This window comes from Rhizopus delemar, genomic scaffold, assembly GCF_000149305.1.
Source record: "Rhizopus delemar RA 99-880 supercont3.7 genomic scaffold, whole genome shotgun sequence".
Taxonomy (NCBI): Eukaryota; Fungi; Mucoromycota; class Mucoromycetes; order Mucorales; family Rhizopodaceae; genus Rhizopus; species Rhizopus delemar.
This window is the reverse complement of record NW_027137833.1, coordinates 1338762-1362797: the sequence shown is the minus strand read 5'-3', so window position 1 is coordinate 1362797 and position 24036 is coordinate 1338762. Positions and strand designations below refer to the sequence as shown.

At 34.3% G+C, this 24036-nt stretch overlaps 10 protein-coding genes across 10 annotated transcripts; 4 read left to right on the top strand and 6 right to left on the bottom strand.

Moving 5' to 3' along the window:
• Nucleotides 1-877: 877 nt before the first annotated feature.
• RO3G_09720 (uncharacterized protein) lies at nucleotides 878-2250 on the bottom strand (the record flags this gene model as incomplete). The annotated part of the gene is made up of 4 exons (XM_067664305.1): nucleotides 878-1034; nucleotides 1093-1258; nucleotides 1318-2110; nucleotides 2173-2250. 4 exons carry the CDS (start codon nucleotides 2248-2250, stop codon nucleotides 878-880), a joined length of 1194 nt encoding a protein of 397 aa, XP_067520406.1.
• Nucleotides 2251-4843: 2593 nt separating this feature from the next.
• On the top strand, nucleotides 4844-5590 carry RO3G_09719 (uncharacterized protein; the record flags this gene model as incomplete). Its single annotated transcript, XM_067664304.1, has 1 exon — nucleotides 4844-5590. One exon carries the CDS (start codon nucleotides 4844-4846, stop codon nucleotides 5588-5590), a length of 747 nt encoding a protein of 248 aa, XP_067520405.1.
• Nucleotides 5591-6657: 1067 nt separating this feature from the next.
• Nucleotides 6658-8736, bottom strand: RO3G_09718 (uncharacterized protein; the record flags this gene model as incomplete). The annotated part of the gene is made up of 1 exon (XM_067664303.1): nucleotides 6658-8736. The coding sequence occupies one exon, from the start codon at nucleotides 8734-8736 to the stop codon at nucleotides 6658-6660; it is 2079 nt and encodes a 692-aa protein (XP_067520404.1).
• Nucleotides 8737-9474: 738 nt separating this feature from the next.
• RO3G_09717 (uncharacterized protein) lies at nucleotides 9475-11566 on the top strand (the record flags this gene model as incomplete). Its single annotated transcript, XM_067664302.1, has 4 exons — nucleotides 9475-9479; nucleotides 9605-11053; nucleotides 11133-11325; nucleotides 11390-11566. The coding sequence occupies 4 exons, from the start codon at nucleotides 9475-9477 to the stop codon at nucleotides 11564-11566; spliced, it is 1824 nt and encodes a 607-aa protein (XP_067520403.1).
• A 422-nt stretch (nucleotides 11567-11988) lies between these two features.
• On the bottom strand, nucleotides 11989-12490 carry RO3G_09716 (uncharacterized protein; the record flags this gene model as incomplete). Its single annotated transcript, XM_067664301.1, has 3 exons — nucleotides 11989-12084; nucleotides 12150-12307; nucleotides 12385-12490. 3 exons carry the CDS (start codon nucleotides 12488-12490, stop codon nucleotides 11989-11991), a joined length of 360 nt encoding a protein of 119 aa, XP_067520402.1.
• Nucleotides 12491-12664: 174 nt separating this feature from the next.
• RO3G_09715 (uncharacterized protein) lies at nucleotides 12665-14906 on the bottom strand (the record flags this gene model as incomplete). Its single annotated transcript, XM_067664300.1, has 9 exons — nucleotides 12665-12985; nucleotides 13040-13066; nucleotides 13134-13325; nucleotides 13375-13706; nucleotides 13768-13861; nucleotides 13921-14135; nucleotides 14212-14274; nucleotides 14535-14750; nucleotides 14801-14906. The coding sequence occupies 9 exons, from the start codon at nucleotides 14904-14906 to the stop codon at nucleotides 12665-12667; spliced, it is 1566 nt and encodes a 521-aa protein (XP_067520401.1).
• An 874-nt stretch (nucleotides 14907-15780) lies between these two features.
• RO3G_09714 (uncharacterized protein) lies at nucleotides 15781-17039 on the bottom strand (the record flags this gene model as incomplete). The annotated part of the gene is made up of 3 exons (XM_067664299.1): nucleotides 15781-16411; nucleotides 16464-16569; nucleotides 16646-17039. The coding sequence occupies 3 exons, from the start codon at nucleotides 17037-17039 to the stop codon at nucleotides 15781-15783; spliced, it is 1131 nt and encodes a 376-aa protein (XP_067520400.1).
• A 685-nt stretch (nucleotides 17040-17724) lies between these two features.
• Nucleotides 17725-18123, top strand: RO3G_09713 (uncharacterized protein; the record flags this gene model as incomplete). The annotated part of the gene is made up of 1 exon (XM_067664298.1): nucleotides 17725-18123. One exon carries the CDS (start codon nucleotides 17725-17727, stop codon nucleotides 18121-18123), a length of 399 nt encoding a protein of 132 aa, XP_067520399.1.
• A 239-nt stretch (nucleotides 18124-18362) lies between these two features.
• RO3G_09712 (60S ribosomal protein eL13) lies at nucleotides 18363-19101 on the bottom strand (the record flags this gene model as incomplete). Its single annotated transcript, XM_067664297.1, has 3 exons — nucleotides 18363-18578; nucleotides 18630-18803; nucleotides 18856-19101. The coding sequence occupies 3 exons, from the start codon at nucleotides 19099-19101 to the stop codon at nucleotides 18363-18365; spliced, it is 636 nt and encodes a 211-aa protein (XP_067520398.1).
• A 1712-nt stretch (nucleotides 19102-20813) lies between these two features.
• On the top strand, nucleotides 20814-22278 carry RO3G_09711 (uncharacterized protein; the record flags this gene model as incomplete). The annotated part of the gene is made up of 7 exons (XM_067664296.1): nucleotides 20814-20946; nucleotides 21042-21194; nucleotides 21250-21293; nucleotides 21339-21493; nucleotides 21550-21865; nucleotides 21923-22183; nucleotides 22234-22278. The coding sequence occupies 7 exons, from the start codon at nucleotides 20814-20816 to the stop codon at nucleotides 22276-22278; spliced, it is 1107 nt and encodes a 368-aa protein (XP_067520397.1).
• Nucleotides 22279-24036: the final 1758 nt, after the last annotated feature.

Below are 24036 nucleotides of genomic sequence, written 5' to 3'. Positions count from 1 at the left end.
ATAAAAAGAAAAGTAATTATCATTAGTAGAGTTCACGTTTTTCTTGCTCTTGGCTTACCCATTAATCAATGTAACAAATGTGCGCAGCTCATTTGGCCCTAAAGCATACTTAGAAGCAAATATAATTGACATTCACTGTTTGATTAAGTTTGATTTTATCGTTGCCTATCTCATACATATTTTCGAATTGGTAAAGATAATAATGACGATGGTTGTACCAAACTTCTCTTTGAAAATTACTCACTTTAGAATTGGAATACATACTGTTAATAATGATAACATAGAAGCGCAGGTTCATTATATTAAGAAAAGCATCGACTCCTTGGAAAGCTACTGAACTTTAATGTGACGAAAGTTTAATCGCCTGTGCTCTTTTATATTGCTGAACAAAATGCGGCTATATTCAACGCTAACATCGTACTTTTCACCCTGTGGAAATCAAGGATTAGCACCCATGCTCAACAGTTTTTTTCATGGTAGTTTAATCTATAATTATGATGATGATGATGCAGTGGTGATCTCGCCTATAAATTTCCAGTGGTAAATCACAACCATGCATATTTGTATGGATGTATTCGTATAAATAATGTCTGGTATGGCATAAAAACATGGTCCTCAAAAGATATATATAAAGACTAACAATATCCTTTTCCTGTAAGACTTTGGAACGAGAAAAGCACTAGGGTATGATAACTGACAGTTCACCAACAAATTACTTTGAGCATATAAAGCCAAGAAATCCAAAAAAGGGTGATAATTCTATTTGTGAATACTTTATTTTTTTTTAACAAAGGAAATAATAAAAACAAAGATAAATGCTACGTTTAAACAAGCAAAAAGTAGCATCTATTTTATAAAAAAATATTTACAAAGAAACTCAAGACATGCTTTCAACATATGCCAATGTTCTTTCTTTCACTCTTTGTACGTCATCATCAGATCCGTGGCTCTTTTCAAACTGCAACCATTTCTTGAAAATAAACTTCATCTTTTTTGAAGAAAACTTTAATGAAGCAACTCTTTCAAACAAACGTCTACATTAATAATTATAGTACATTAGTCAACGTCCTTTTTAAACCAACTGTTATCTACCTTGCCATGTCAATATCTCCTGCTTTGATTTCCATATCCAGGTAAACGTTCCAAAGATCTAATCGCTTTGGATGGTTGCTAACAGTGCCTTCTAATAATGTTCGACCTCTTTCGGCTTCCCCATGCTTAAATTCAAGTTGAGCAAACTTCAATACAGTTTGTATATCTATTGAATTCATAGTAAATAAATACTAATGCTCATTAATCATAATAAAGAAAACTTACGTTCATGTTTTGGGAGTATCCTTAAACTTCTTTGAAGAATTTCTCTTGCTTTTTCAGTTTTGTCTTGTTGAAGCAAAAACAGCCCGAATCCTGTCCAAACTTCGGGTGATTGACCAAACTTTTTGCACATTTCTTCCCAAACAGATTCTGCTTTATCCAATTTATCGCTACGTTCATAAATCTCAGTCATATGTTGGTAAACCTTGATAGGTTCACAGTATATGGTTGCACGTTTAAAGACTTCTTGCAGAGTATCTTCAGAGCCAAAATTATTTTCTAAATTCAGCAAGGCAACCCAGACGTTCAACTTTTCTTGTTCTTCTCTAAAGTTGATTGTCTTTAATGCACGTTCTCCAATAGCACGTGCTTTGTCAATTTCTGATAATTTCAATTCATATGCCATATAATTGATCCACAAATAAGATGAGTTGGGTGATCCAACTAATAAACGCTCAAATTCATGAGCATTCTGAGGTGCATTTTCGTTTAATTGTGCCGTTAAGTCTTCCACTTCCTTCTTTTTTGATTTTTTGTCCTTGATTTCTTCTTCATCATCGTCACTACTTTCTTGTTCTTCATCACTGGAATCAACTCTGTTGTTGATGCCTGTCCAATCAAAGCTGTCAATTTCTAAAGCAGCGACAGGTTTGTCACTCTCTTCTTCTTTGGTCGTTGATTTTTCCACTTTGGCCGGTGCTGAGACGTTTTGTTTAGATTTGTTAGGTTGATTCTTCTTTTGAGAGAATTTTGAATCTTTGATTGAAGTCGATGCAGGATTTTTTTCTTTTTTCACCTAATGTAAAAAAGGAATCCAAAAGTAAGTATGAAGAAGGATAGATCACTTATAGAGCTTACTTCATCGTGAGAGGTCTTCCCCTTTTTGACAGCTGAAGTAGTTTCAGGCTTTGTGTTATTGTTCTTTCTTTTGGCCATGGATAAAACTAAAAGGTTTCAAAGTGTAAAACGAAACTAAATTAACCTCACAACTTCTTTTTGTAAAAATAGTCACGGTGGCTTATATTATTATAGCTTCAGATTACATTCAAAGAAACAGCCACCTTGCTGGCGATTAATGTTTTAGTTTATCCAGCAGGACAATACAGTACCTGAAGCGTCAAATTTTAGTTTATAACAATTAATAAACTGTAGAAAATTCATTCAATGGTTTCTTCTTTTTTTTTGAAAAAAAAAGCATTTGTATTCTTGAAGTGTCGTATTTTTACTAACACTAGTATCTTTCACTATTGCTTCTATGTACTTTTATTATTTTATTATGTTCTCAATCTAAGCTCAGCTTTCAAATCTTTTCTAAAACTTGTTAATTTTTCAAGATATACTTGAAAAAAAAGCAGCGCGCTGACCATCAATGTGATGCTTTTAGATTTGATCTAACTGATTTCCTTTCTCCATATATGTTCATTATACTTCCATGTTAAAACACAAATGAGTTAGTTTTTATACCATTCATTGACTCAACCCGGACTAAGAGACAGCGGTTTATGCATTATTTATTTTTGCTAATGTTTATTATATTTATTTTTATACAATAAAGATATATACTATAGACTGACTGGATGATAGCCTATCATCTCTTGCGTACTTATAGTGCTATAATACACAAATCAGTGAATGTCAGCATATGATCTTTTTATTAAAAGGCCCGATGAATGCTATTTACAAGACTAATATGATAATTATAAGAGAGGTTTAAATACATTCAAATTTTGTAGTACTCGCTAAATGTGCTTATTTGAATTTCCATTTCCATCTCTTCAAAAGTTAAATTTTGTTTCTTTCTCCTTTCTTTTTGATAATAAATCATGTCATAAAATGAACAATCTTAACAACATTAGCTACGCTTATCATGAACACCTTTCTTATGATGAAAAGGTGGTTAATCTTTAGTTTAATTAGAAGTTTCATTTTGTTTTGACAACAAAGCATAGTTGATAAACATGCGAATTAGCATCTTTATGAAACTTTCATTGAGTTAAAAATAAATTGTTGATGGTAGCCAACTTCCAGCTAAAAAGATAGATTATCTGTAGCCAGACTGAAATATATGATAGTTCATAAAAATAGAAGCATTATCAAACGTCATGAAATTTTGTTCTTACACGAAGATGTAAACGCAGCCTTTATTCATCTATTATATACAAATTCTAACAATCATTTTCAATAATAAAGGTTGCTCAAAGGCTTGATGAACAACATTTTGGAGTTGAAAAAGGAAAGAAATGCAGCATTGGTCAGGAGAAGGTTTGATACCTTGCCTTACTCTTCTCTCCCTTCTTTAGTAAACTCGACAATCCTTAGACTTACTGAAGAAGAAGATAAAACCGGAATGACTTTGCTTGACACTTTCTTTTCCGAATCCTCCATGGATTATTGATTTACTAAAAGGACTTTTTATACTAATATCATATTTGTCACATACATGTTGATATTGAAGACTACACTTATTCTGAAGCTACATACGCACGAGATAAATGAAAAGAGTTGAAGCTTAAAAATCTTCTTAATATTATCCAAACTTGAAAACAGTTCAAGAGGAAAACAAAAGCATAGAAAGAAATATTAAGATATAAATATATATTGTTATGAAAGAAGTCAGCATTGCTAAGGAGATAGCACTTCAAGTATACAAATGCTTTTTTTTTTTTAAAAAAAAAGAAGAAAAAACCATTGAATAAAGTTTCTACTGCCAATTAATTGTTATAAAATAACGTTTGACGTTGTGGGCGTTGTACTATAGCTTAAGATATCATTTGAGAATTTCATTAGGTTATACGATTGAAATGTGATAAAATCCTTTATTTGAAGGCATCATATATTCCTGCCATCTTTTATTTAAAACTAAATAAATCATTTTTGATTTCTTTTTGGATATCAACAAGGAGATAATTATAGTATATAGAAGAAATGCTATTTTCTCTTCCTTAATGCTCTTATTTCGATTATATAATTAGTTCTTAACACAAGTTTTTTTATCTATATTACAAGGCCAATCATTCAAACCAGTTTCCAAAACACAACAGCTAATAAAAGCTGAACCGTTTATTTCTAACATTTTCAGCTTAGACTTTCTTTTGCTCTTTTGTATACTTTAATTTGTTATCTATTTTTTTTTGTAATTAAAAAAGAATGAAATGTGTTAGCAAATTATCTTAAAATAAATGAGAAAAGTATACTAACCCGCTATGACCTTTAGATTTAATATTATGAATCAAACACACTTTGGAGAAGGCCTTGCTTTGAACGATATTTTTCCTTACTTCTAGTTTAGTGTATTGTCCATCCATTTCAGCAGACCAATGGCAGATTAAGCATGAACTGCAGCTATCCAACTCACACATAGTTCATTAGCAATGCATTTTGATGAGTGTGATTGGATATTCTATATGTTTTTAAGCAAGTTTGAATAGACAAATTAACAAAAACAACAATATATCAATATATGATTGGCAAAATAATTCAAACTCAAACTGTATTTCTTTTCCTTCAAGTGAATTCCTGCCAGATTTAAATGACCAGGACAAATAATTGTAATTATGATCAGCTCCATGGTTTGAAGAAAAATGGATCAGAAGAAGAGCATGTAGATGTAGATACCATAGAACAACTTAGTAAAGAATCAGAACAAAAAAATGAATGTGAAAATGAACCAGACAGATTAAAAGATGAAAATGATGAAACAGATAGCAAACGTGCTGAGAGCGAACAAAAAGATTCTGGTACCTGGACATCGGTATGGGATGATAATTATAAGAATTATTACTGGTGGAATACATCGACTAACGAAACGACTTGGGTTGATCCTAATGCAGAGATAAAAGTTAAAAATGGTGATCCTTCAAATTATTTACTGGATCCAGAAACCAGAAAAAAAATAGGAGCAGGAGAATTAGACCAAGAGAAACTAAAGAGTTACGCACAAATTACCCATGCAGATGTCAATCATCAATCTTACGATCAAACACAAGATTACTCTCAGTTATACACCACCCAAGCATATTTTAACTCTAGAACAGGAAAGTTTACAGCACAGGAGGATGTCACTCGTTTAAACCCGGAAAATTTCACTATCGAGAATAGGGCAACAAGGCAGATGCAATTTTATTTTGATGTAGATGCTTATACAGAAGAACGTAATAGAATGAGGCTGCTAGATAAAGGGACGAGAAAGAAACTAACTCGTAAAGAACTTGAACGGTTTAAAAAAATGAAGCAAGAAAAGAAAAACAAGAGAGCTAGGGAATGGCTTTTACAATAAAAACAGTTAATTTATTTTCGTCTGAATTGGTCAAACAGTCTGACAAAGTAGTAAGTTACCATTTTATTCAGAGAAATATAGGTTATTTAAGATCTTTGAAACAAAAACTTTTAGAACTTTCCTTTTTAAAGGGGAAAATCATTCCTAAACTTTGAAAATTCTTTACCGTATACCTTTTCTGAAAAATGTAGAAATTTGTACTTCAAAAATCCTATAATATGTTTTTTTTAGAAAGTTACTATGTTTTATTTTATGTGAGCTCAGTGATTGGCATGTAGTTAAAAAAAAAGCATGTAGTCTGTAAATTCTAATAGTAAAGCTTTCGTAGCTTTTGGTTGAATTTAATGCCGTTTTGTTTGAATACTCATATCTGCTAATGCATCTACATGATAAACGTTCCTACTTTTCTTGTATGATGTAAGTAACTTCAGAAGTCTGAAAAGCTACAAAGGTAAACAACAACCACTCTACAAGATAATTTTCAGTGCTGTGCAACCTATTATCCCGTTTATTGTTATTATTTACAAAACGAAAGCTTGGCTTTTCTTTATTAAAAAGAGCACTGAATCAAATAATCCTGTTGTTTAGACTGAAAACCATTATAAATTAGGGGAAGCATTCTCTCTTAAGCTTCACGAAGTATATGGCTTTATTTAAACAAGAAATCAATAAAATTACTGCTCAAAATTTAAAGAAGCATGATTAGAGCAAGATGAAAAGAATTAAGTTAATACACCTTACTGTGAACGTTGATTTAAATGCTCATTTATTATCATCTCAATCACTTTACTTTCTTGAAATTTAACAACAATAAAAGGCAAGAAATATTTCAATGGTATAGCCTGTAAGCATTTACCTATAGATAACGTGCCACCAAGCTTAAACCTGAAAAATTTTAATTTTGTTTCAATTTTTTTTTTTTTGACATCGTGGACATGAGGTGTATTTTTTTTTTTAGACATCTCATGGCATTTAGTGTAGACATTGCTTATTTCCTGAAATTAGAGGGACTTAATGACGTTTTTTTCTTAGAAAAAAAGCCTAGTTTTAATGATATTTATTGTTAACTATACCAAATCTGAAGGCACTCTGACTTCTCTGTGAGACAAATACTTTTTCTCGACAAACTTTTTCACCTCTTGAACAACTTCTCTGCCATCAGTACATCGACTATAAGCTTCAATAAAGTCCATTGATCTCCTAAAATACCTACGTATATGTGCTAAATCGCCGGCTTTATCCAAAAATAAATCGATATTTTCCTCAAGAGACTTAAAGGAGTAATCGCATTTCAAGCGAGCTTCTCTTTTTGCTGCACCCCAGTACATTTCGATCCAATTACATTCGCAATGGTATTTAGGATACAGCTCAAAAACGTGGCCAGAGTTTATGATCACCTCCTCCAAAGCAGACTTTTGATTTTTAAAATCAGGGCAATTCTCTAAAAAATGGAGAGCGCAGCAAATTGGATTAACTCTATCTGGAGCCCCACAATGTAACTTCCATTTCTTGCCTTCCAGATCATGTCCAATCCATAGACTTCTTTCCTCCAAAATTTTTCTTATTCCCTTGAAATAACGTACTTTTTTTGTTTTCAAGTTTCCCTTCTTATCCCTTTTCTTGATCTCTTTTTCATAGTAGAAGGACTGGACTTCCTCCATATCTGTGGATCTTGAGATATATACAGTATCTCGGAACTGGAATTTCTCACTCAATGGCCAAGGCTTTTCATTGAGAGTCATTCGGCTGGCGACCAAAGCATCATCAGCAAAAGCACCATGATTGGAGCTGTTATCAAAAAGAAAAACAGCTACACAATTGGGATGAAGTGCTTCGAAAAGGCCGATTGCATCTTCTTTTAACTGCTCAACCATGTGTTTTGAAGTCCACCATCCATCTCTTGCAGTACCTGCCTTGAACAGCTTTCTTGAAGACCACTTTTGAATCTTCATTGTTCCATGGCAAGGGCATTGAAACTCACTCACCATGATAGATAGTCCAGGACCCTTTTTTCTGATGTAATTTTCTCCATCAGCTAACCACATATCGTTCTTACCATCATTTGCGTAGAAAGTACTTTCATCGTGCGTAACGAACACGCACTTTCTCTCGCCTTCTGGTAATGCATTTGGCTCCAATACATCTTCCTCAGTTTCTCCAGAGTAAAAATCCATTTTTTCCATATATTCGAGCATCCTCTTCGACCAAACGTTTCTATACTTGACCACATCTTCGCGTTCGTGACCATCGAAGTAAATGGTTTTTTTGTTCTTTCTATAGACGTAACCCCATTCATGGAGATAGTTACTGAGCGTGCTTTCAGGAACAGGTTGCATTATTACGCCCAATTTGGATGGGATAACTACTTCATCAATGAATTTTTTAATAGTAACCAAGAAACGTTCAGCAGGCTTCATTCTACGTATTTCTTCGAGAACCATTTCCTTGATATCGGCATCATTAAGAAAAGACTTTCTTTTTGAATGAACACCTTGTCGATGTCTCGATAACACCCCTTGACTCAAATATTCTTTAGCCCATTTTACGATAGTCATGGCACGATACGCAACGTTGTTATCTGCCCAATGAATTCTAGCTGCCTCACGAGAAGCCAAAGTAATAGGAATACCCTCAATTCTCTTAATAAAGTAAGTATAAATCGAAGAGTATTGCATAAAACTGTATCTCTCGATCGTGTTTTCTTTATCCTTCGAGTTCATCACAGGTTTCACATACATTTGAAGTTTTGGAAGTATTTCTTGGATTCTCAAAATTTGTATTTCATTCTTTGACAATATGGGAGAACTGGCTTCTACAACTGGGGCAATAGATACAAACCCAAAACTCTTGAGTTTGCCCTTATCATTAACAGATTTAGCTTCTTTTTCTCGTCTCCAGCGTGTTGACCTAGAGGTTTTCGAATAAGTCAAAGGTCTGTTTCGCTTTACATTATTATCAAGCAAAACATTGTTGATTGACATGCTGATTGTAGGATCAGCATTACGCATTTCAGTTATGTTGCTTAATTCTATAAGCTCAGAATCGCTCATGTCCCAGTCTTGATCTCTTAAATGAGGGACAAATTGGTTCGTCTCATTTCTATGTTTTTTAAGATAAGCTCGTTTTCTAGTGTTAAGTGGAGGCATAGTTTTAGAGTATGAATAAGGGAGAAGAGGCACCTATGTTATAGTACGGGCTCTTTCATATTGATTACGTAATATGTGACTATTATTTTTCTCTATCGTCTACCATACGGTATTAAAAAAATTTGTTTCAATATATGTCTTCCCTTAAGGACTGCCAGCTAAAATTTTGAAATACCGCATGTTTTCAAATGATATAAAAAAAAAATATTATTAATAAAAATAACAATCTAACCCATAAGAAATATTCAGAAAGGTTTATATAATAATTGTTATGGCTTTGTTTTGTTGTTGGATTATTTGTGGAAAAGTTTATAGCTTTTGAAAATTGTCAAAAAATTTTCAGGTTTAAGCTTGGTGGCACGTTAAACTATTACTAGAAGGTTTTGAGACAGCTTTGTATATCAAGAATTAAAGAAAACATATTACAGGATTTTTGAAGTACAAATTTCTACATTTTTCAGAAAAGGTATACGGTAAAGAATTTTCAAAGTTTAGGAATGATTTTCCCCTTTAAAAAGGAAAGTTCTAAAAGTTTTTGTTTCAAAGATCTTAAATAACCTATATTTCTCTGAATAAAATGGTAACTTACTACTTTGTCAGACTGTTTGACCAATTCAGACGAAAAGATATAGTTCCTTAAGGCATAATGAGAAAAGTGACTGTTTCGTGTCGCGTTTAAAAAAATACTTAGTTTTTTTTTTTTTTTCTGCACAGGGCTTTCTTCTTTGATAAGAGAAAATGAGGTAAATTGTAAACTAAAACGAACGCGCTTTTTTATCTTCTTTTTAATGAGTTTAGAGGAAGAAAAGCTTCTTTTACTCCTTAATTATGCCAAAGATTAACTTGCTTACATTTTCTTTTATACTAGTAAACGAAATCAGAGATCTAAAAACAAGAGTGACAATTGTAACATTAACTTTGTCTTCAAACCAGATGAATCCCTCACTCGCAATCTTAGCTTTAGTGGTAGTGCACCCAGTAGCCCAGCTGCTTCTTCCACAGGCTTTAACCTTCCCGGTAACTCATTTGGTTCAAATAGCTCGCAACCTTTTACTTTTGGTAGTCCTTCTTCCCAGCCAGCTAGCAATACTGCCTTCAATTTCGCTACATCTCCTTCTCCACTAAAAAGAGGTGCTTCAGAACTTCCCGCTTCTAGTACACCTGATCACAACTCTCTTCGACGCACTGCATCTGAGTTTTCTTTCGGCACTTCTTCTAATACTTTCACCGCACCTACTAACAATACAGCGTTTGCCTTTGGCTCTACAAATCCTATCAATACTGATGCAAATAAGGCAGCCGCCACTGGAAGTAGTGCTGCACCCACTGCTAATTCTGCAGCCGCACCTAGTGCAACTGGTTTTACGTTCAATACTGCGACTACCTCAGAAAGTGCCACACAACCTGCAACTCCTGCTCCCGCTTTTACTTTTGGCTCAACTAATGTTGGCTTTGGTAGTTCATCTACTGCAAGTGCCACATTTGGTACTGTCAGTACTGCAAAGTCCACACCAAGTGCTCCAGCCATAACATCATCACCTGCTTTTGCATTTGGAACGTCAACCGAAACAACAAAGCCTGCTTCCAGTTCTGCTTTTACTTTTGGGAAACCCGCAGAATCAGCCCCTACAACAGCAACACCAGCTTTCTCATTTGGTAAACCAACTGAAGCTACCTCTACATCAGCAGCAGCAACTACAAGCACGGCAACAACAGCAACAGCACCCACATTTTCTTTTGGAAAAATAGCAGGAACTCAAGCTTCCTCAACTGCGGAGCCCGGAAAGTCCACGACTACCTCTAGCAGTCCTTTTACTTTTGGAGCATCTTCTACAGCAACATCGACTGCACCAGCTACAGGTTTTACTTTTGGGTCTTCAAATACAACTGCCGCCACCACCACCACATCCACTACATCTGCAGCTGCGGCAGCACCTACTTTCAGCTTTGGAACATCTACAAAGCCTCCAAGCACTACCACATCTACTTCTGCTGCAGCAACATCAGTACCGACATTTACATTCGGTGCCCCTGGAACAGATAGTAAAAAGGACGACAAAAAGAGTACACCCGTCGTGACCAGTAGTCCATTTACTTTTGGATCAACCGCATCTACTTCAGGAGCAACAAGTAGTTCTTCTACTACAACCATCACGACGACCACCCCTTTGACTGGACCCACAGCCAGTGCTCCAGTAGAAAACAAACCTAATCCATTCTCATTTGCTAAAGTACTAGAAGACTTATCCAAAGTACCCACTCAGCCACCTAGTCAAATATATGCTTCCTTGATTACCCCCTCATTAGCCGGTTTATAGTAAGTTTTTTCTTAGGCTGTATAAGAATTGTTTTACTTACTTTTTTGCAAGTCAAAACCAAACTGTTCAACATACTAGTTTCCGAATTGACAACATTTCTTCTTCCACCCGATTTACAGAACTCCCTGAACAAGCACAGAAGGAATTGGATGAATTGGAAAAATACATTCGCACAGAAGGTCAAAGATGTGAATATATAAAGAGCCACAGAATGCCTCAGTTGATTCAAAAAATGGAAAATTGTAAAGGAGATACTGAATCTTTATCACAGGTAGATATAAGAGAGAGAAAGAGGGTAATTAATGAATGAAATTAAACAAAGATACAATCAATAGAAATTAGATGCTCTTTCCAGTATGTTGAAATCACGTTTGGAATCCACTCAATCACTGTATGATACCGTAAGAGAACAACTAAGACATGCAAATGATGGGTGTGCTGTTATTGAAGCATCCAAACATCCTGGTACTCCACGTCGTTGGCTATTTGGTCATTCAGATGAGGATGAGTAAGTTTTTCTTTAGAGAAAAGAAGAGGTTGTTTTTTTATTTACCATTCCTTTTCTTCTTTAGTTACTTTTCATTGATTGCAAAGCAATTGTCACACAGAGTAGAAGAATACAAAAGAACAGTTTGGGAAATTGAGAGAACTGCAGAATCGTGGACTAAGAATAAAGCTCAATCACCTCAAGACATTGCACGCATTATGCATGACCAAAATCAAACCTTCCTTGCTTTAGCCAATAGGGTCGCTTCTTTACATGAATGTGTAGAACGAGAAAAAGAGTTTTACAAGCAATATTTTAAAGCATATTCATAAATATCCCCCCCTCTTTAAGATTAATAAATAAAAAAATAAATTGTTATTATTCTCCAAAAATAACACTCTTTACACATCATTCTTTTTGTATCTTTTAATAAATTGTTAAATATATCTAATGGCGAGCAGAAACCTTGATGTTATCAAAGGCTTCACGTTCAGCACGTTCAGCAGAAACTTGGTCAATATAAGGTTGAAGATATCTAATATCCTATATATATCATGTATATATCAGTCTATTTTATATATTCGGATTTTTTGTTTCGAATTGTGTACCTCTTCGGGCTTAACCCATTGATCTTTAGGTAAAAGTTGGTGAGTCAAGGAACATTGTTGAGCAACACGAATACGGTAAGCACGATCATAAGCAGCGCGAGGCTCAGCAATTTCGAGACGGCGAAGAGCTTCCTTGACTAATTCGCTTTCTTCTGCAACTAAATCATCGTATTTAAGACCTAAAATCTCGACCCATTAGCTATTTTTATCTTCTGTTTTTTGTCCTCTTTTTTACCAATTTTTCTGTAGCCAGCAGCATTAGCATAGGCACCAGAAAGAGGTTTTAAGAAGCCAGAAAGGAGCTTTGAGTTTTGTACAAAGGACTTGAGTGTCAAAGACATTTTTTCAATTAAAGCTCAAGAGTGGGGAGATGATGAATAGAGAGAGGAGAAAAATATGAAGCCTCTTTTTTTCGGACAGGGATTTAGCAGATTGAAATCTGCCATTAGATAAAAAGGGTGACGTATATAATCAATTGAAATGCCGATGTAATGGACCAACGAAAAAGCAAGAAATTAAGATTTATTGCTAAATTGTCTTAAACGATCCAATTCTTTATGAACATCTTTCCTACTGATCGTTGGTCTCCGCCCTCTGCTTGGGACAGGCGTACTATCTGACTCACCTTCTCGTGAGCCCAATACTGAAGTAGGTGGTGAGGCACCAGAGGAGGACTTTTTAGATAGCAGAGATTGAAAAAAATTGGCCAAGACTTCGTGAGAGGGTCCTCCTGGCTGCCCTCCTCCATCCATTGGTGGTAAAGAGGTTCCGGTTGTTGGTAAAATGGATGATGTGACTGGTATGCCAATACTGGATGCTGTAGAATTTGTCATTAACTATGTGAAAAGTGGGTTAATAAGTTGTTTATCTTTATATAATTGCATTTGTACTTTGGTAGTATTATCTGTATTAAGGTCCTAAAAAAAAGAAAATAAGAACCACTGCTTAACTATAATGAACTTGTTATGAATTGTTATTTCTTACTCTATTGTTTTCGCCTGATCGTATCACGTCTACGTCCGTAGATGCAACACCAATAGGCCCCACAACACCAGGTCTAGTACCCGTTCCTTTTCTACTCGGCAATTCTGATACATGCTTTAATGTTTCATAATGTCTATCCAAAAACGCTTGCTCTTCTTCACAAGTGACAGGTGGTGGGATGGTATGTAATGGCTAAAATCATGTGTTAATTTACATAAAAACAACATGTAGTTCTTTATACCTGTTCTTTTAATGACGGATCTGATATGACTTCTTCATAAATACCTCTTGATCCATTCGCTCCCGGTTGCTGTCGATCAATTACAGCATCCATGTCTGCATCCCAACCTTGATTGACTGCTTCACAATCAAACCCTTCTCTTAATACTCGTAGCTTTCCCCAAGAATCCCATCCAGAGGGAACGAGGACTACATCTCTTTCAATAACCTGAGCCTTCATATTAAATGGGAATGGTTTTGTTGGTGTGGTCAATAGCCTATGAAGTATATATTGACGAAGATTGTGAAAGGTATAGGGTTGACGTGTTGAGGTATAAAACAAAGCAGCACCGTCTTATATATACAGCATGAAATAAGACAAGAATACTTATACAGATGAAAAATATATACTTACATTTCATACATACGCAACGTAACATTTGTTGAATAAAATCAAAATGCTCATCACTGTAATCCATCGTTTGATCAAGCATATCCACAGCATCACTCTAGGAACAAATAATTAACACATGAATCGCTTTGCTCTTCTTCTTTTTTTTTATCTAACCTTGCAGCATACAATCATGAGAGGTATTCCTATATTATTAGTTAAGGTGCCTTGACTTAAAGGTAATGTTACTTGGTCCGCCGAAGTTGTCGTAGTTACTAAAGGTGTAGTGCTTGGAAAATTGGTATTAGTAGAGGTAGAGGTGTTTGGTGTTGGTGGTACTGATCCAGTAGATGTAGATGCAGTAATATGAATCGGATTAAGTGGAGCTGGTTCTGTATAAGTTTGAAGATAATGTTCCACTTTTTTTTATCATTAGAAACTGATTTTTAATTACTGAAATCAAGTTACCTTTTTCTCGAAGTTCATCCACAACTGCTTTTCCTTTACTCCATGTTTCACCAGCTGCACCATCTTTACATATTTCATTTATCCTATGCTGTAAAATGTGCATCCATCGTTGAAGAGACTCCAAAAATGTCCAAGGACGCGTCCAGTCTAGGATAATAATTGCACACGAGTCAGATAATGTATCTGTATTAAGGGCAAATTTTAATAGAGGTACGTATTCGGCGGCTGAAAGACCTAATTGATACACCCCTAAACGAGCAATGGCTATAAAGGAAAAAGAGTAAATAAACTTGAATTGATATAAAGCTGTTTTCATGGTTCACCTTCATTCTCTTCATCTTGAATATCAATAACGTTGTAGCCTAGTGCAAGTGTACTTGTTGTGTCATCATCAAGATTTTCTACTGGAAGAGGGACGTAATTGTTATTAGCTCCAAAAGATGCTGTTGGTACATTGTCATTGTCTAGTCGAATAGGTTGAGGTCCAGGGTCATTTTTTAAAAAGTGTATCAAAGTTGATTTCCCACTTGAAGAATCGCCTGACAAACAAAATTCAATAAATTAGATTGTCAGATTTTTCACAAGTTACCTAAAACAAGTACTCTTTTTGTAGGCACCATTTTAGAGGAAGCTACATTGGATAATATTGTAGACCATATTTCTTCCTTTTCTGCTGTTCCTTGCTGTTGTGCCATTTAAGAATTATAAAGCAGAAAAAAGGGGAAAAAAACTTCACAAATTAAAAACTTCACATTTTATAAATTTATTGACCGATAAGGTAATTCATTTTACTTTTTTGCAGTAACAAAGAATCACATATCATTTATAAAGTAATTTTCAATTATTTTGTGTTTGGAATATTAATTGTGAGAACTCATATAGATGTATTAAAGGCTATGTTTTGTATTCATTTTGAAATGAATTGAGAAGTAAAAGGCGTAAACAATGCAGATCATTATCAATGTTTATTTCTCAGTGGAAAGAAAAAGTATTTCTTTATAGATCCCCTTGAAAATAATAAAAAATAGAAATACAGCCTAAAAGAGCTTTTGATCCCTTTCATCCAAACGTTTTTATTAATCTAAAAAGCTTTATCTTTAAAGCGATTGGTCCCTCAATTACCTTTTTCGATATTTAGTGTAACGCTATATTGATAATATTTAATACACCTCTTCCTTCAAGAGTGCAGAGTACCAAAGAAGTTGTGCTCAACTACATATTGAGCTTATAAAAAGAATGAAATAGAAATCAGTAGATTACTGATCAGGATTTAATGAAATTAAGAAACAAACGCAATAAATGATTATAAGACAGTAAATATATACAGTCAAGTATATAAAATGTAATGTTAATCTTATGAAACCAGGATTAGTACGAGAGACTACCCAATAGAAAAGAAGGAATCTGATTTCATGATTTGTATGCTATGAATTAAAAATTTATAAACATGATATAGTAGGTGAGTTTATGTATAATATGCTTAAATTAACCCAATCATAAATAATTTTGCGAACGACGCCTCGCTTGTTTGCCACTACATCAAGAATAATAAAAAGACAAGGCCTCGCTTTATATTTTTTTATTCATCAGAGACTGCAGTTCGTTAAACTTTTGAAATAAGATAGGATCTTGCTTAAAATAGTTCAATAACTCTTCACCTTCATTTGATACCCAATCGGCTAATATCTCCCCAACTCTTTCCATTTGCCAATGTACACTTGGTTGATAATCACAATCGGTGATATACTCACTTGCTATATAATGCAAGATATGAAGAAAGATACTCCAATTCCATCCACTGTGCATCAAAAGCAACTGCTGACACTCCTTCATGAATTCATCCGGTGTCATGCACTCTTTAAGATCTTCAATCGATCTCTTCACTTCAGCAAAATCATTCGAAAGTGACTTGAATGTCAAATAGGCGTTGGTTGAATTAGACCAGTTGTGATTGATGGATATCGTAGCGCCTATATTCTCTACTTGATGAAACCAACCAGAGGGTACAAACAGAGTCTCCCCATCCTTTTGGTAAACCACACTTCTTTTAGCCTCTTGAAACCTAGGGAACTGGACAGGGTCAACATGTCGGATATCATAAACAAGGTTTCCAAATTTATCTTTAAAACACTCCTCTTGACCTGGAGGAAATAATGTCCATTTCTTTATGCCACATATATTGCTTGACCAAGAGTAAGACCTACACCATGTATAATTTAGCTATAAAGTTTTTATAGCATATATTTTGTTACCTGTAAACATCAGCGTGCAATGGCGTAAAAGTACCATGTCCTCCCATATATGAAAATCTATAGTCATCTTCACTATTATGTATCCAATAAGCATTAAGCCAATCATCTTGTAATAATAATAATAATAATAATAATCAGTGATATCCCTTACAAGCAAACTTCCCTGTTTTTCTATGTTTTACCTTTAAATATATCGGGTACCTGATAGGCTTCTTCGTCTGGAAAAGCCTTTACAAAATGCCAGTCTTTTAAATAATACTCAGACTCTTTTCCTTGATCTGCCTCCCACAACTGACAGAATTCCTTAAAATTCATTTCACACCTTTCTTGATCCGTAAAGTGCCGTACGTGACACTGGGCTATTTGTACCTGGGCATCTCCAAAATGGTCTCGTAAATAGTTGTAATTTGGTTTGAATTGTGGCGATGAATCGTGATGAGGTACAACCCATTCCTTTCTTGCTTTCCAGTCTTGTGTTAATTTAGGACCAAAAAGAGCAGGCTGATTAGGTATAAGGTGCTTTTCTAAAAAGTCTTTGTAATCAAGGGATGTTTCATAATAAGCAATGTCATTCATTGAAAAAAAAAAAAAAGGGCAGAAATTTTTTGGACAGATTCGATTCATGTTACACACGTCATTTAATTTAAAAATATGCAAAAGTGATTCGGGAGAGAACAAAAAGAGAATGATATAGTTTAATAAGATTGCCATCCTTTTGTTAAGTTACTTTTTTTTTTTTTTGAGGAAAGTTGCGTGCATACGTCTTTGCTAATAAAACAAAATTTTTCTTTCAACCAACACCGTATTCGTAAAATCAAGGACTTTTCTTGCTTCTTGTCTCTGTACCTTTTCTTTTTTCTTTCTTTCTTTTTCTTTTTTGCTTTTCTTTTTTTTATATTTTCTGTAAATGTTTAGGCTTTATTCACTTTTATATTTGGATCCTATTCATCTTCATAGTCCAATTGACACTCAATCAACCGCTTCAAGCAAGTCAATGATTACTGAACATGGAGGTTTGTAAATACACAATTACTATTTCTTTAACGATTAAAAAGTAATTATTATAAAAACAGGCGTTGATCAATTGATTATAAGTGATACTTTTACTACAACAGATAATGAGCAAAATGACAATACCATAGGTCAACAAGTCATCATAAACAAACAAATCAGAGAAGATTCTCTGTTTTCCTTGGACTCATCTTTTTTTTCTTCATCTTCTTGCGGTATCAAAAGTGGAATCATCATCGTTCCCCCTGAAATGTACTCATTTTCTCCTGTAAATTCTGAAACAGTGGAACGTATTGAACCAGATGATCTTAAGCGCGAGTATGACTCTATACTTCAGCAAAGCACCATCACATCGCATGAGATATCAAAAAAAAAGTTCTTACCCCATCGTTTGCTTGTGAAAGCAAGGTCAAGACTTTTCAGTGACGAATCATCCATCGGCAAACGTACAAGTCTATTGCTTTGTAAATTCAACACTCAAACATTTTGTTCACTGCCTACGGTTTCGCAACGAATCTCATCAAAGAATGCAGGTGATGATAATAATCCTTTAGATGAAATAGCAAAACAATCTTCTAAATTGAAAATCAAAGGAAAAGCTTTTTCAAAAAAGCTTAAAAGAAAATTTTCTTTACAGCACCAATGCTAATATTTGAAAGTCTTTTTACACAGTCTAATAAAATTACACGCTCTCTCTCATATCCAAACGGTCTCCTCATTTCTTCTGGAATCAAAGTTTGCAATTGTTTCATTACAAGTTTCTCGCAGTAGAATAATACTATTCTATAATTTGTGCAAATCAGTCTGCTTATCGCATTGTATTACCTTGATACACTGTAAAATACGGAGAGGAAAAAAAAATAAACAGCGTACACAAGGAAATTTTATTTATTTCTTCTTGTTGGCTTCTTCTTCAGCCTTATCACGAGCACGCTTTTCACGGGCACCGAGAGTACGAGCAGCAGAACGAGCATAACGGAGCTTCATGTAAGCGTTGACGTTCTTATCTTCAGCAGTGATAGCACGGGCTTCAGGGGCAGCAGCAACTTGTTCAACAGGGAAGAGAGCACCGCGGAGTTGAACAGCAGAAGCAACTTCGGCAGCCTATGGATCGTAAGTTAGTTTTCATTCCTTCTTCTTTTTACATCAACATACTTCAGAGTCACCCTTCTTGGGGCTGGCAGCCTTACGAGGGAAGACAATCAATTTGGCCTTGTAGGCCTTCAAACGTTGAACGTTCAATTCAAGAGATTCGTTAGATCTGTTGCGACGACGGTGATCAACAGCAATACCGACAGAACGAGCTTCCTTGCGATGAATACCAGCTTCCTGTATGTCATTGTCAGCTGAATCCTTTCCCATTCTTTCTTTTTTCTTTTACCTTGAGTTCTTCAAGAGTGAAACCACGACCAGATCTCAATTTCATGTTGTAACGAACAGTAGGGCAACGAACAGCAGGACGCAAGAGACCGTCAATGGGTCTAGGGGCAATGCGACCGGCCTTTTGAACACGTGCGATTCTTCTAGACTTCTTACGGCCAGCTTGGTCAAACCAAGTCTTGACACGACGATCCCATTGTTTACGGAAGTGCTGGTTGGGCAACTGGTTGTTGTGCTTCAATACCATGATCTATACATTTATATGAAATCGAGTCAGTCTTCATTTCCACACTTTTTTTTTTCGAGCCATTCATTCATCCAACAAAATCACGTTCGTCTCTCTCTTTTTTTGATGGATGGATGATGGAATGCTTGTATACATACAAATGACCAGTTAAGGAAAAGAGAGCGGCTTATAGATTACCATGAAGCATCTTGACAAGTAACCCAACAGCAGAGGTGTCCGGCGGACATTAAAAACTTTTTTTTTATCCCCCACCTTTTCTGGCAGCAGGAAAGTTTCCGTCCATTTATTTTAGTAGTAAGTATAGTGAGATTGATGTATTATCAATCAACAATAAACCCATACATTTCTTTTCCTATCTCTATAAATATCATCAAAATATCTTGTTAAAAACCTTTTCTTGCGGTGTATTTTGACTGATTTTTGTCGTGCATCAAGTAGGAATGCAAATTGAGCAGCAAAAGATATTACGCAAGTTGGTAAAAAGAAGATGAATACTAGTGTGGATTTGCTATAATACTAATATAGAGAACAAGATACATAACAGGGATAATATACAATAAAGAGTTATTATTGCCAAGTAATGCCAAATTTGGATCAAGGTCTATTTTAGTGCAAGCTTTTAGTTTGAAACTGTTGCCTAATTCTTTTAAGATGGATGTGAATACAATAGCTTTAATTAAGAGCTAGGCTTATTTTTTTTTTAAATCAAAGACTTTGACTGCAATGCTCATTGTATTGTTAAGAATACTCTAAACATGATGGGAAAGTCACCCATCAATCTTAATACAGAAAACCTAATAAGTTTAGAAGTAAACTTGTTCATTTGTTCTTTGGTTCGGTTTCCTCTAATCCTAATAAAACATTGCTTTTTTTTTGTTAGGATTGATATAAATTCCAAAAACAATTTCATGCATCCCGATACTACTACCTTTCGAATGTAATAACTAAAGTTTGAGAGTAATTTTGGACATGGTGAGGTAAAGAGAACACATTTAATTCTAGATAATCATATTTTCTGTCACAACACAAACTTCTCTATTGTATATAAACACGGTACTGATAAAAATAGATTAGTGTATTTGTTGGCGTTCAAAATCCAAGTATCTGTATTATGTTTTACTAATTTCACTTCAACATGACGGGATTCACCTAATGCAAGAAACAACCTATCTGGTTTTTTCTTACTTTCTAAATTGGTTGGGACCTTTCATTGAATTGAAGATTAAAATACTTTTTTGCAAACTTCTGGCGTCTTTTGGCGTTATTATAAGAAAAGCAACGACAATGAAAGACTTGACAGACAATCAAATACTATGTCTTTATAGCACAACAGACTATAGGTATAAGAATTCATAACTATGTTAGACTTATCTATACAGTGAACGAGTATCATTGCTTATTACTTGCAAAAAAAAAAAAGAGACTAATGATATGCCAATGATAATATGCAAGTGAAATTCTCTTCGAGAATTATGTTAAAGTTATTATTAAAACAATGTGAATATTTTATTTTATAGTGTACTCGAGTAATATCTGATGATGGTATATGAAGTTAGAATGTGGAAAATTAATGGACTTCTTTAGTTGAATATCGTTCTTTTTCTCAGTTAGGTCTGTTCAGTTTCATCTAATAGTGACTGTCGACTGACTCCACCTTTTTTTTTTTTTTTTTTTTTTTTGTTTTCAATTCGTAGTTTTCTTTCCTCAACACCATGCGTAATACCAAGCTTTTAGCCGGTTCTTCTCACCCTGAACTTGCTCAACTTGTCAGCAAACGACTTGGAATTCCCTTGTCAGAATGTACCTTAAAAAAGTTCAGTAATAGAGAAACAAGTGTTGAAATTCGTAAGTGCATTTTTTTTTTTACAAGTGAATTGATGTTTATGGAAGAAAAACAGATGTTTCAGTTCGTAATGAGGATATCTTTATTATTCAATCAGGATCTGAGAATATGAATGACAATATTATTGAGCTCTGTATCATGATTCAGGCTGCTCGTATCGGTTCTGGTAAACGTATTACTGCTGTTCTCCCTTATTTTCCTTACTGTAAACAAAGTAAGCGTAAAGGAAGAACAAGTATTACTGCTAAACGTAAAAATAACAAAAAATGCTACATTATTCCCTCTTCTAATCTTGTATATTCTAGTTGTTGCAAACATGTTGGCAGTTGCTGGTGTTGACCATATCATTGTAAGTTTGCAGTCAATACAATACTTATTTACTTATTATAAATAGACTATGGATCTCCATGCTTCACAAATGCAAGGTTTCTTTCAACGTCCTGTAGATAACCTCTATGCTGAACCCGTTATTGCACGTTGGATTACACACACTGTACCTAACTGGCAAAATGGTGTAGTTGTCTCAAAGAACGCTGGTGGTGCTAAACGGTAAAGAAAAGCAAAGCGCAAACGAAAAAAAAAGAGACTAATGACTTATGTCTTAGCGTTACCTCCTTGGCTGATGCCCTTCGTTTAGATTTCGCTTTGATTCATAAGGATCGTTCTCGTAACGGACCTCAAGGTCATAACCGCCCCTATAGTGGTATGCCCAAATCAGGTGAAGGCGATTCTACAGTTCGTGTATTTGAAGAGGATGAAAATGAGGAAAATGATGATTTGACTGCCTCTATTTCTTCATTGAATGAAACTGGTGGAAATGGAGATGTTTTGAATGCTGCTGTAAGTATTGTTGCTGATAAGGATGGCGAAAGTACAATTACATTAGTGGGAGATGTTAGAGACAAGGTGGCATTTTTAACTGTAAGAAACTTGATCATTATTATTAAGTATTAGTGTTGCTGAAGGGTACATATATAGGATGATATTATTGATAACGTTGGTACCTTCTTGGATGCAGCAGATCATTTAGTGAATAAATGTGGGGCAGATAAAGTGTACATTATTGCTACCCATGGCGTGCTGAGTGGAAGTGCCATTCAAAAAATTGAAGAATGCGAAAGTGTGTATAAATTGGTGGTTACTAACACATTCCCTATTCCAAAGACCAAAATGGATCAATCCTCTAAATTGGTTGTTATCGATATATCAAACACACTTGCAGAGGCAATTAGAAGAACCGTAAGTCATACTTATATTATATGTTCTCTTTTTATTAATTTTTTGATTAGCATAACGGTGAAAGTGTCAGTTATTTATTCAACCACGCAGAATAAAAAAAGAAAGTCTTACAAACTCTTTTATTTATTTTTGCGCGAAGAAAAGGCTTTTTTATGTTTGTAAATTACAATAGGAAAACAGAGGAGTGTGTGAATGCGACACTTTTAAAAAGTAAAAATTACGTTACTAGTTGCAGCTTTGGCAATAAGCAAACTACCTCTAAGAGTATAAGCTTTATTAGATAATTTGATTCTACTCACTGATAACATGAGGATTAGAAGACCAAGTATATGGTAATGACTTTGTTACACCAGTAAAAAGGCCGAGTTAAGGAAATAAGCGTCAAATGTTGAAACATTGTGAATATTTCGTGTTCTATTTTTATTCTTTATTTATTTTGCTGATGTATAATAAGTAATGAGGCAAGGCTTTTCCGATTAACTGAACTTACTAATTAGAGCCGATAAAAAGCCTTAATATTTGTGAGTAATTGACCTATGAACCTTCTCCTTACCTTAAACTAACTAAACGCTAGTTCCTTTTAATAAAAAAAAATGTCAAAAGAATAGCTACATTATTATGAACTCACAAAGGTCACAAATAATCTACTTCTCCAAAATGCAAAATAACCTTAGTACAATAGTAACAAAAAGCATAAAACCATTATAGGTTTTTTAATATTAATTGTATTAATATGTAGCGGCTGAAACAAGGCACATATTGTAATACTCCAAATGGCATATTATAAAAGCAATATTTGTTTGACATAACTTCCTTATAATGTCTTTTGTATTTATAAATAAAAAATGAAATGATCTACAATATAGCATTCAACTAAAAAAGAAATACAGGGATAACTAGTTTTTCATTTTGATATTCCATACTTCAGTCATGGAAGTACTTTTTTAACGTTCTTTATTAGTTCTCTTGATATATTTTTTTTTAAAAAAAGGTACTTACCCTCTTTTTGCTATATTTATCAGCAGCTTGATTTTTTATAATGTTCGTATCATCTTGTTTGCTCTTTTAGACGATTATTGATTGGATAGTAATGCCTATATTTAATTACAAAATTCTGTATAGCATTGCGTGTTGATCAAGCTCGCCCCTTAATGCTAAAGGTGCTGAACTCGTTTAAGGAGCCGTCATTCGGTTTTATTTAGATAATTAAAGCAATCGTTTTCTTTCCCTATTATACGTTTTATGATATTACTTTTGGAGCAATTAAACAAAATAATTAAATCTGTAGTCGTAACAGACAACTAGATAGAGTGTATTGTGTTCAAATGCCTTGTTTTAGACGCAAATCATTTCTTCATTTAAATGATTTGTGCTTTTTTCTTTTCTTTTGTACCCTTGACATCCAAAGATATTTAAAGCTGTGTATCACAAAAATAGAAACCTAAAGAGAGGAGGCAACGGGGCTCATGAAGGAGAAATGGGAGTTTTCTTTCCTTTTTCTTCTTCTTTTTGTTATTTAAATAAATTTAATTGTATCTCGTCGTCTTATATGCGATGAATTCAAGAAAAGTAAAGAATATAAATGATACTATACCAAATTCTTCTGGAGAACAACTAGGTTCTCGTAATAACGCATTTAATTTCATCAAAACTCGATTTTTTCAAAATAACAATAATGCAGACGGTTTTCAAAAATCAGTGGATAGCAACAACAGAAAAAATTTACAGTCCTCAAATTCTCTAGCAGCCTATCCTCAACCTTCGCTTGTATCCAATTCAGTGTCACAGGTAGCTATCAAACCTACATCACGTTCTTTTGATGAACTTCCTGTTTCGAAATCTCCTCATCAGAA